Source organism: Alosa alosa, chromosome 15, assembly GCF_017589495.1.
Source record: "Alosa alosa isolate M-15738 ecotype Scorff River chromosome 15, AALO_Geno_1.1, whole genome shotgun sequence".
In the NCBI taxonomy this organism is placed as follows: domain Eukaryota; kingdom Metazoa; phylum Chordata; class Actinopteri; order Clupeiformes; family Clupeidae; genus Alosa; species Alosa alosa.
This window is the reverse complement of record NC_063203.1, coordinates 32,725,633-32,738,132: the sequence shown is the minus strand read 5'-3', so window position 1 is coordinate 32,738,132 and position 12,500 is coordinate 32,725,633. Positions and strand designations below refer to the sequence as shown.

Below are 12,500 nucleotides of genomic sequence, written 5' to 3'. Positions count from 1 at the left end.
TCTCCTCTCTCCCCTCTATCCCCATCTCTCTATCCCCCATCTTAATGATAGTGGTTTCATGTGAAATGTTGTTAGGGGCTTCTAGGGGAAGTTGGGGAATACCCCCCACACACACACACACACACACACACACACACACACACACCAAAGGCCCTAATTATGAGATCGTAGACGTCTATTCATTCACCTTTCCTTTGTTATTGAAATGCCCTCCCTCTTCTCTCCATCTCTCCATCTCCTCCCCTTCTCCTCCCTTCCTCCCTCCCCTCCCTCTTCCTTCTCTCCCTCCTTCCTCCTTCCTCTCTCCCTTCTTTTTTCTTTTCTCTATCATCAATTGAAATTTAATCCAGAAGTTGTTGTTATGACCACATGGAACACAATATTGCCAAAGCATGAACCCAGAAACACAAGAGGGTAATACACACACACACACACACAGGCACACACACATGCACACACACACACACTCACACACACACACACACACACACACACACACACAAACACACACACACATTACACACACACACACACTCATGTGTTTGTGTTTGTGTTGGTCCCGGATGGTTCCGTAGCCTCTTTGAACGGCAGACGTGTTCATCTGTAGTCTAAGCTTACTGTCAAGACCTCAGTCACTACACTACCCAGAAAGCATTGAGACTGTCAAGACTACACTACCCAGAAAGCATTGAGGCGTACAGCACATATCCATGGCAGCCTATGAGAGAACATGTGTGTGTGTTGGGTGGGGTTCGTGTGTGTGTGTGTGTGTGTGTGTGTGTGTTGCCATCGGAAACTGTACCTCAACACCAACGTTCTTGACCTGTGGTGTCTTCAGGGTCGATCTAAATACTATTATTCAACCTCTATTTGCCCCCACTGGACACAAATCCTATAAGTAATTATATTTTGGTAAAAAAGGAGGAAAGACTTAGGGTTGCCACCTCCTTGACACAAAAAAGGTTGAAGGCAAAGGATACTGTTAAAAATCTTGGTGTATTAATTGACAGTGATCTTAAATTTCACCAGCCACATGAAAGCTTGTATAACTAAATCAGCCTTACCACCTCAAAAATATTGCCAAACTCAGAGGGCTGATATCAAACATGACTTAGAAAAACTCATGCATTTATCTCCCCCAGCAGGGTCGACATTGCAATGGACTTTTTCACAGGCCTTCCTAAAAAAAGACTGTCAAACAGCTTCAGGTGATACAAAATGCAGCAGCTAGGATTCTAACAAAAAACTAAAAAAAAAAATAACTGACCACATTACTCCACCAAGTCCTGCACTGGCTTCCAGTAAGTCACAGAATTGACTTTAAAGCACTATTGTTTGTTTATAAATCAGTAAATGGAGCAGGACCTAAATACTTGTCAGACATGCTTCAGCAGTACACACCTTTCGTCCTTCCTCAGTCTCAGGTGAAAACCTGCTAGTAAAACCTACATTAGAACTAAACATGGTGAAGCAGCTTTAGCTGCTGGCGCGCCTCAGCTCTGGAACTTTGGATGACATTAAAAAAAGGCCCCAACTGTAGCCAGTTTTAAATCCAGACTTAAGACCAAACTGTTCTCAGATGCTTTCTGCTAACCGCGCAAGTTACAAATTCTTGAATCTGCCTTGATAATTATTCTTACCTTGTCTTTATTACTTTTTAATACTTTTACCTTGTTTTTGCTTACTAATTATTCTTATTTTAAATGATTTTACCTTGTGTTTTATGTTTTCTTTTATTATGACCTAATTTTTTTAACTATTCTTGACTATATTGCTCTTCTATGCTTTATTTGTTATTATTGTTTGGTTTTGTTTATGTAAAGCACATTGAATGACCTTTTGTATGAAATGCTTATATAAATAAAATTTGATTTGATTCAGGTTTAGGTGTAGAATGGCGTGTGTTTGTGGGCCCCATTATCATAGTCTAAAATGCATGGTCACTGGCAAAAAGCTTATTTAGATTAAGTGGGATGTTCAGTTGTTTTCGTTTCGTTTTCGGTGTGTTTTGGGCGTAACATCATTTGAACCAATGAGAATGGGCGTAACATCATTTGAACCAATGAGAATGGGCGTAACATCATTTGAAAACTGCCACCATAATTCCCGTGCCCAAAACCTCTGCCATCACAGGGTTGAATGACTATGACTACCGGCCTGTGGTCCTGACGCCAGTTATCATGAAATGCATGGAGCGACTGGTCTTACAGCAGATCAACACCTAAATCCCGCCCAGCCTTGATCAACATTAGTTCGCCTACAGGTCCAACAGATCCAACACCCGCCACACTGCCCTCAGCCACCACCCTAACACACACACACACGACACACACACACACACACACGCACACACACACACACGCACACACACGCACACACACACACACACACACACACACGCACACACACACACGCACACACACACACACACGCATACACACGCATACATACATACATACGCATACACATACGCATACATACGCATACACACATACACATACGCATACATACATACGCATACACATACACATACATACGCATACGCATACAAATACACATACACGCATACACGCATACACACATACGCATACATACACATACATACGCATACACATACGCATACATACATACATACATACATACGCATACATACATACATACGCATACACATACATACGCATACGCATACACATGCATACGCATACACATACATACATGCATACATACACATACGTACACACACACGCATACAAATACACACATACGCATACACATACATACGCATACGCATACACACACTATGCATACACACACACACATACGCATACACACGCATACACATACATACGCATACGCATACACACACACGCATACACACACACATACACGCATACACACACATACACGCATACACACGCATACACGCATACGCATACGCATACGCATACACGCATACACACATACACATACGCATACATACGCATACATGCATACATACACATACGCATACACACGCATACACACACTACGCATACACACGCATACACACACTACGCATACACACACTACGCATACACACACACTACGCATACACACGCATACACATACACACACATACACACACACACGCCAGCTCCCACACACACACACACGCATACACACACACACACACCTCAGCCACCTGGAAAGCCCTAACACACACACACACACACGCCCTCAGCCCTAACACACACACACTAACACACACCCTCAGCCCTAACACACACACATCAGGATGTTGCTTGTTCACTTCAGCTCGGCATTCAACTCCATCAGTCCCAGCCAACTGATCAACAAACTGCAGATGTTGTAACTGGGAACCCCAAGGACTTTCTAACAACAGACTTCTGGCACGCCAGGATGGGCGGCACCCCATCCTCCCATCGCCTCAACACTGGCGCCCTCAGGGCTGCGCCCCGAGTCCACCCTCGTTCATTGTACACCCACCCACTGTGTCGCCACCCACGGGTCCAACACTCTTATCAAATTTGCAGACCACACCCACCGCTGTAGGGCTGATCAGCAACAATGATGAGGCACCACAGAGAGGAGGTCCAGACGCTGCTACCAAAAGTGATAACCACCTCAACAACCTCACACCGAGAAGACCAAAGAAATCATCAAAAGTCAAGGACCGCACAGCACTCAGGCCTGAGCATCAATGGGGAGGAGGTGGAGGAGTGTCACGGATTTTAAGTTCCTTGGCCTGTACAAAGGACCTGTGCTGGACTGTGAACACCACCCACATCATCACAAAAGCCCAGCAGCGTCTCTTCTTCTTGAGAACGCTGAGGAACTTCTACCACTGCAACGATAGAGTGTCCTCACTTTTGGGTGCACAGTGTGGTACGCCAGCTACCAGCAGAGAGGAGACGACTGAGCAAAGTCACCAAGACGGCCCAGTGGATCGCTATTCCCCACTCCCAAGCCTGATGAGGTCTACTCAGCCGCCTCCTCCAACCGCCACAAACATACAGAGTGATCCCACCACCCAGGTCACTCTCTTCAGCAGACTCAAACACAGCTGCTTTCCCGTGGCAGTGAAGGGACTGCTGAACCATGAACATCCTGCAATCTTATCTGCACTTTAATCTGCACTGTAACCTGTTGTTGTTGTTGTTACTGATTTTATACAGATTTTTATATTTATTTATTTTTCATAGCTCAGGGATTGCTGCCATGATCTTGTGTGCAATGACAATAAAGCTTCTTATCTTATCTCTTATTTAAACCAATGAGAAGGACATCTGTCATTCCCTTTTACAGCAAGCAGCACAACTTCAAACAGCGCATCGGTATTTTGATAGTCAGCAGCACAACTTCAAACAGCGCATCGGTATTTTGATAGTCAGCGGCACATTTGAAGGAGACCGTATGGAACAGTTATTCCACTAAACCTTTAAGCTTTACTAAAACCTACACGCATCTGCACTCCACTAAACCGCTTTACTATAACCTACACGCATCTGCACTCTACTAAACCGCTTTACTAAAACCTACACGCATCTGCACTCTACTAAACCGCTTTACTAAAACCTACACGCATCTGCACTCGTCTATCATTTGAACTCATTGGCAAAGTGAAACTAACTTCACCGTGGTGTCAGTCAACGACAAAACAGTTCTACACAGTTAATTACTTTCACTATTGACTGACAATGTGTTAGCTTTGAAAACAGGCTGGAAAAAAACACTTACTCCTATAATGCTCGAATGACTGAATAAAAAAGGTTTATCCTGCAGAGGAGTTGCTTACACCTCGTTTATCCTGCAGAGGAGTTGCTTACATCTCGTTTGAGTGCGTCTTCAGCTCAATGTGTCTCGCCCCTAATCGAGATCGTGACACCCCTACTCGCCTCGCCCCTAATCACTTTTAACCGTCATCATTACCCATGTGCAAATGATGGTGAATAACTACTCGTTGTTATCTTTATCTTTAATATCTTTATTCTAATTATGTTTCCCATGTTGTGTGTGTGTATGTGTGTGTTTGTGTGTGCGTGTGTGTGTGTGTTTCCACAGGATGGGGGACAGATCCATATGAGTTTGGGTATGTGGGAGTTTGGCCCCTCCTCTCTGCTCCCATTGGTGGTGGTGTTGCTGTTGGCCCCGCCCCCGCTGCGTTGCCAGGATGTGGGCGAAGAGGGCGGTCCCCAGCCACGCCACGCATGTGAACACCACGAGGCCAGCGGCACCGAGAACTCACCTGGCGCGAAGACCTCCACCTGGCGAAGGCCACGCCGGCGATGGTGCAACCGCCGCGCGCCTTCGCGGGAGCCTCGCTGGCGTTGCCGGGCGAGCCGGCGAAGCCTGTTCCATGCCGGGAAATATACGCTGCCCCTGGCGACTTCGCTCTCCCCGCGCTTCTTCCGCGCCTGCGTGGTGGGGCGCGCCGTGCCGGGAACCGGGGAGGAAGGCCGCTGGTTACGACCGCGGGCAAGGGCACAGCCTTCAGTGTAAGGGATCGTCAGGAGGCCTCCACATCATTGTGCACGGTTTCATCACAACGACCTCGGGACTCTTCCTCTCTCTCTACCACCTACCCGACGCATCAGCTGGTGAGGTGACGCCTTCCGGCCAGCCGGCCGCCCAGGTGCAACACTGACCCCCTCATACCCTCCTCCATCTACCTCTCTCTCTCTCTCTCTACTGTATCTGTCTCTCTCTCTCTCTCTCTCTCTCCCTCTCTCCATCCCTCTCTCTCTCTCTCTCTCTACTGTATCTGTCTCTCTCTCTCCCTCCTCCTCTCTCTCTCTACTGTATCTGTCTCTCTCTCTCTCCCTCCTCCTCTCTCTCTCCCTCTCTCCATCCCTCTCTCTCTCTCTCTCTCATGTACAGTTGTTCCCAGAATTATTGGCACCTCTGCTAAAGTTGACTAAAAAGAGGAATATAAAATCATCTTTTGGAAATTGATCTACAAATATCCATCTTAAGTAAGAAATATCCAACCTTTAAGGACACCAATTTTCTTTGTGAATGAATAATGTATCATAAGTAAATAAATGTTCTTCCCTTCCTTAAAATACAGGGTATTGGCAGGGAATTGGCAATAGTCTTGGCACCCCTATGTTAAATTCCCATAGAGGCAGATTTTGATTTTTAAAGGCCACTTATTTCATGGATCCAGGATACTCTGCATCCTGACAAAGTTCCCTTGACCTTTGGAATTAAAATAGCCCCAAATCATCACATACCCTTCACCATACCTAGAGATTTGATTTGCATTGAGCTCAATGAGCATCAAACCAGCTAATAGGCTAACTGATAACACCATGATGTGTGTGTGTGTGTGTGTGTGTCTGTGTGTGTGTGCCTCTTGGGTTATGCTTTAACTTGATGTGTTTGTGTTGGTCAGGTCACAGCCACGGATGCGGACTCTGGTTCTAATGGTGAGTTCTACTACTTCCTGCGGTTCCGTTCGGACCTGTTCGCGGTCCACCCCAGCAGTGGCGTGCTGCTGCTGACCGCGCCACTGCCGGCGTCGCCACGGGAACACCAGCTGGAGGTGGGGGCGGTGGACCGCGGCATGAAGCTCTACGGCAACAACGGGGTGAGCAGCACGGCACGCCGCCATGCTGGCACCGAGACGCCAAGAACCAGCACAGCCCTCATCACCACGGGTAACGCTTAATGTCAAGTTCTGACCGGGTTGGTCGCCGTGGTGACCGTGACGGATGAGGATCGGGGCGTAAACGGACAGATCGCAGACGTGACGCTGGTGGGCGGAGTCTCGGGCCCGCAGCTTCGTCTGGAGCGGCGGGGGGAGGGACCTGCGGGAGGGGCGGAGTTTGTGCTGCTGACGGGGGAGGGCATGGATTGGGCGTCGCCAGGGGGCGTGTCTGTGATGCTGCAGGCTCGTGACCGTGGCGACCCACCCCGCTACTCTGCTCCACACACACTGAGGCTCCTCCCACCTCCCCCTGACCCTACGCCACCCCCGCTTCTGGCGCACGGTTACCATGTGGCGCTGCGAGCTGAAGCGCTGGCCCCGCCTGGACGCCCTGGCGGTGGTTCTGACCCTCCCTCCTCGCCGACGCCTACACGCCAAGGTCGGGACACACACACTCACACGCATCGCCACAGTTTCACCGGGCCGGGTCACACTCGGGGGTCGTCTCCACGGTTACCTGGCTCACCGCTCTCGGCCAGGCGACGCTCACGCTGGAGGTCGCCGAGGAGACAAGTGGCCTGAAGGTCAAAGTTCACCTGACGCTGCTGGATGAGAATGACCACGCGCCCGTGTTTAGCCGGCAGGCGTATCACGCCGTGGTCAACGAGAGCGTTCCCGTGGGAACCACGGTGCTATTGCTCACGGCGACGGATGCCGACCGCGGGGAGAACGGCTACATCACCTACAGTCTGGAGGTGGAGCCCGCCGCGGAGCCCCATTGGCCACCCTTCTCTGTCAATCAGTTCTCGGGGGCGGTGCTGACCAGGCGCCGGCTGGACTCCCGGCAGAGGCGGGAGTTCCTGGCTGACGTGCTGGCCAGCGTCGGACTGGGAGCTGGCGGTGTGGGAGAAGCAGCCTTGGCGTGCGTGGCGTGCACAGCCAGAGCGACGGCGTCCCGCAATAGAGGCGGGGTTGCCAGCTGCTGGTCCCGCCCCTCTGGCCCCAAGACACGCCCCTCTTCACTCTGGCAGCTCTCGACCCAGACCGCCTCACGCCACTCAAGTACAGCATCCAATCAGGAAACTCCGCCCGCCTCTTCAGCCTGCAACCCGACACCGGGCACCTCCTGCTGACCCGCCCCCTGCCAGCTGGCCACGCCTACAGCCTGCGCATCACCGCTACCGACGGCGACCACGCTTCCGACCCCATGAGTCTCAATGTCACCACGGCAACCAGCGTCTCTGCCCCCAGCCTCAGCTGCCAGGACATGCAGGTTGCCGAGCAACTGGCAGAGAAGCTGTCTCGCCCACGGGCAGGTGGGCGGGACTACCCACAGGGGGAGGGGCTCATGGACCTGTTCTCAGCCAATCGGCATGCGCCACGCTTCTCGGAGGATGTACCTGAGAAGGTGTGGGTTCCAGAGGACACGCCCACAGGAGCCAGCCTGCTGCAGCTACAGGTGTGTGTGTGTGTGTGTGTGTGTGTGTGTGTGTGTGTGTGTGTGTGTGAGAGTGTGTGTGTGTGTGAGAGTGTGTGTGTGTGTGAGTGTGTGTGAAAGAACTGCCTGTAATGTTGAAGAATGCAATACTTCTCAGACATCCCGAGTCTCCCGAATATTGATAGCGGCTGCCTGACGCCCGCAAATTAGATCAAATCTCTCGGAATCTAGAGTAATCGATCAAGAGCGTACATGCGAGAGCGCGTGTGCATCTGAGTGTAGCGTACACATGACAGGAGAGAGAGAGAGAGGGTGAAGATGCGTGTGTGTCTGGCGCATCAAGACAGAGGAAACATCCTGATTAGCCTGTTTAAATAAATCAACCAATCAGTTTTCAGTGTAGGCGGGCTTTGTTCAGTGTATATTATAGTAGTATAGTATAGTATATATACTTTTTTGATCCCGTGAGGGAAATTTGGTCTCTGCATTTAACCCAATCGGTGAATTAGTGAAACACAAACAGCACACAGTGAATACACGGTGGTGAAGCACACACTAATCGGTAAAGTGAGCTGCCTGCTTTACTATGACATTTCGGGGAGGGGCTTTCCAGTGAGGGTTAAAAGCAACGTAATGTATGGGAACAGGGCGTCATGGCAGAGTCAGTGCCTCAAAAAGGAAAATGTAAAGACCCATTTCAAAGTGTAGGCTACCCTTGTCTCATAAGACTAAAAAATAATGATAGGCCTAGTCTTGCATGCTGCACTGTTTGTAACAGTGACTTTAGCATTGCCCATGGCGGGTTAAATGATTGCAAAAGACATGTTGAGTTTAACAAGTGTCTAGTCAAGTGCATAATATTCAGGGCTATACTAGATGGCTAGTCACCAAGGCTACATGAAAAGACCAAACTATCAAAATCTACATATTTTATTTTCAATTTCAATTACAATTGCTATTTAGGCCTCCTTATTTGGTGCACTGACTAGACATTATTGAACATATTAATCTGTATTTAAGTTTTTTTGTTTTGTTTTGGGGTGGGGGCTTTGTGATACCTCCCTGAAATGACTGTTTGCAGTTTGGGATGTCTGACTTCTAGACATCTAGACTTCTTAACTATCTACTTGTAGAACTACCTAGAAACGGCTACATAGAAACAATCTCCCGATCGTGAACATAGAAACAATCTCCCGATCGTGAACAAAAAGACAAAATGTTGAGTGAGTCTCTTACTGCTACGCTAATTGAACCTAATAAACAAAGAAATGGAGAACGCAACAATGCTCACGTCTGAACACATACAATACTCCGATGCAGACACCTCTAATAATCCTCCATTATACAATGCTCCCGCAGGAACACATACAATACTCCCGTACGGAACACATACAATACTCCCGTATACAATACTCCCGTACGGAACACATACAATACTCCCGTACGGAACACATACAATACTCCCGTATACAATACTCCCGTATGGAACACATACAATACTCCTGTACGGAACACATACAATACTCCCGTACGGAACAGATATGGGAACACATACAATACTCCCGTACGGAACACATACAATACTCCCGTACGGAACAGATATGGGAACACATACAATACTAAAAAGGCTAAAAAGGACAAAAAAGAGCAAAGTGCCAACAGTGGCCCAGTGTTAGGGTTGGATTAGCATTCACCTGGATTAAAGGTTAGGATTAGCCTTCACCCAGTGTTGGGTTAGAGTTAGCATTGGCACAGTGTTGAGTTAGAGTTAGCATTTGTGGTGATTTTATTTGATCATATACATGTGTGTGTATGCTGATTGATTTACCAGAAAATGGATGTAATACTGTTTGTGCAATGTCATGCAACATTTGCTGAAGATTATGAGACTAAATCATAAGACTGGACTGTCTGGAAGTCATAAGATGGAAATGTCAAGGCAGGTAAAAAGAGGAAGTAAAATTAGGTGACAGTGACACACAGAACCAAAATGAATACATGCCCTGCCTAGCAACAAGTAGAACCTGGCCAATACATATTTTAAATGTCTAAATGAGGAGGAGTTTCCACCAATATCCCAAGTTCGAAAAACGTTCTGATTGGCTAAAAGGGGCCTGGGTTCTTAGGAGAAAGAGACATCTAAAAGGTAGAGCAGGGCACATTCAGATCAGATCTCATCGAGGGAAGCAGCTGTTACCCATAGCTCTCTTGCCCTGGCGGTCCAGTCCTGGCGCTGTTAGATTGTGTCCAGTCCTGGCAGCTGTTAGAATTGTATCTTCGCACAGGCAGGCAAATAAAGAATCAACAGTCTTCAGCATCTCGTCTTGGTGTTCTCGTCTCAGCATCTCTCGTCTTGGTGTTCTTGTCTTGGTGTTCTCGTCTTGGTGTTCTCAGCATCTCTCGTCTTGGTGTTCTCGTCTTGGTGTTCTCGTCTTGGTGTTCTCCTTCGGGTCCTTTGACATCAGAGTGCTTATTGAGATTGGAGGTTCGAGAAAGTGGTTAATTTTCCACGACACATTCACCCAGTGTTAGGGTTAGATTAGCCTTCACCCAGTGTTAGGGTTAGCATTGGCCCAGTGTTGGGTTAGAGTTAGCATTGGCCCAGTGTTGGGTTAGAGTTAGCCTTCACCCAGTGTTGGGTTAGAGTTAGCATTCACCTAGATTAAGGGTTAGGATTAGCATTCACCCACTGTTGGGTTAGGTTAGCTTTGCCCAGTGTTTGGTTAGAGTTAGCATTCGTCCAGTGTTAGGGGTTGGATTAGCATTCGTCCAGTGTTAAGGTTTGGATTAGCATTCGTCCAGTGTTGGGTTAGCCCAGTGTGTGCTGAACAGTGTTGGGTTCGCCCAGTGTGTGCTGAACAGTGTTGGGTTAGCCCAGTGTTGGGTTCGCCCAGTGTGTGCTGAACAGTGTTGGGTTAGCCCAGTGTTGGGTTAGCCCAGTGTTGGGTTCGCCCAGTGTGTGCTGAACAGTGTTGGGTTAGCCCAGTGTTGGGTTCGCCCAGTGTGTGCTGAACAGTGTTGGGTTAGCCCAGTGTTGGGTTAGCCCAGTGTTGGGTTCGCCCAGTGTGTGCTGAACAGTGTTGGGTTAGCCCAGTGTTGGGTTCGCCCAGTGTGTGCTGACCAGTGTTGGGTTCGCCCAGTGTTGGGTTAGCCCAGTGTGTGCTGAACAGTGTTGGGTTCGCCCAGTGTGTGCTGACTAGAGTGGACCTGTTGGGTTAGCCCAGTGTTGGGTTAGCCCAGTGTGTGCTGACCAGTGTTGGGTTAGCCCAGTGTTGGGTTCGCCCAGTGTGTGTGCTGACTAAGGGTGGGACCTGTTGGGTTCGCCCAGTGTTAGGTTAAGCCAGTGTTGGGTTAAGCCCAGTGTGTGCTGACCAGTGTTAGGTTAAGCCCAGTGTGTGCTGACCAGTGTTGGGTTAAGCCCAGTGTTGGAGTTAAGCCCAGTGTTAGGATTTAAGCCCAGTGTGTGCTGAACAGTGTTGGGTTAAGCCCAGTGTTGGGTTCGCCCAGTGTGTGCTGACCAGTGTTGGGTTCGCCCAGTGTGTGCTGACCAGTGTTGGGTTCGCCCAGTGTTGGGTTCGCCCAGTGTGTGCTGACCAGTGTTGGGTTCGCCCAGTGTGTGCTGACCAGTGTTGGGTTTGCCCTGTTGGAGTTAGCCCAGTGTGTGCTGACCAGTGTTGGGTTTGCCCAGTGTTGGGTTAGCCCAGTGTGTGCTGACCAGTGTTGGGTTCGCCCAGTGTTGGGTTCGCCCAGTGTGTGCTGACCAGTGTTGGGTTCGCCCAGTGTTGGGTTCGCCCAGTGTGTGCTGACCAGTGTTGGGTTTGCCCAGTGTTGGGTTAGCCCAGTGTGTGCTGACCAGTGTTGGGTTCGCCCAGTGTGTGCTGACCAGTGTTGGGTTTGCCCAGTGTTGGGTTCGCCCAGTGTTGGGTTAGCCCAGTGTGTGCTGACCAGTGTTGGGTTTGCCCAGTGTTGGGTTTGCCCAGTGTTGGGTTCGCCCAGTGTGTGCTGACTAGAGTGGACCTTAAATAGATCCAGCCGCATTGGTGGGGCAGGAACACAAAGAAACACCCTGACCCTTACCCCCTAACAGTGTGTGTGTGTGTGTGTGTGTGTGTGTGTGTGTGTGTGTGCGCACATGCAAGTCAAGTCAAGTCAAGTCAAGTTTATTTATATAGCACATTTCATACACAGAGGTCATTCAATGTGCTTTACATAAACAAAACCAAACGATAATAACAAATAAAAGCATAGAAGGGCAATATAGTCAAAGAATAGTTAAAAGGTAAAGATCATAATAAAAAAGAAAACATAAAACACAAGGTAAAAATCATTTCAAAATAAAGAATAATTAGTAAGCAAAAACAAAGGCAAAAAAAGTAGTAAAAAAGTAATAAAAAGACAAAGTAGAATAATTAT

General features: G+C 48.6%; 1 protein-coding gene across 1 annotated transcript in view; it reads left to right on the top strand.

Annotated features, from left to right (window-relative positions):
• Positions 1–5,285: 5,285 nt before the first annotated feature.
• The window catches only part of LOC125307967 (protocadherin Fat 3-like), a 9,619-nt gene continuing 2,404 nt past the window's right edge, over positions 5,286–12,500 (top strand). The window contains 4 exon segments of the mRNA XM_048264098.1: positions 5,286–5,495; positions 6,395–7,000; positions 7,123–7,530; positions 7,614–8,108. Of these exon segments, the coding sequence (XP_048120055.1) occupies positions 5,286–5,495; positions 6,395–7,000; positions 7,123–7,530; positions 7,614–8,108 (1,719 nt within the window).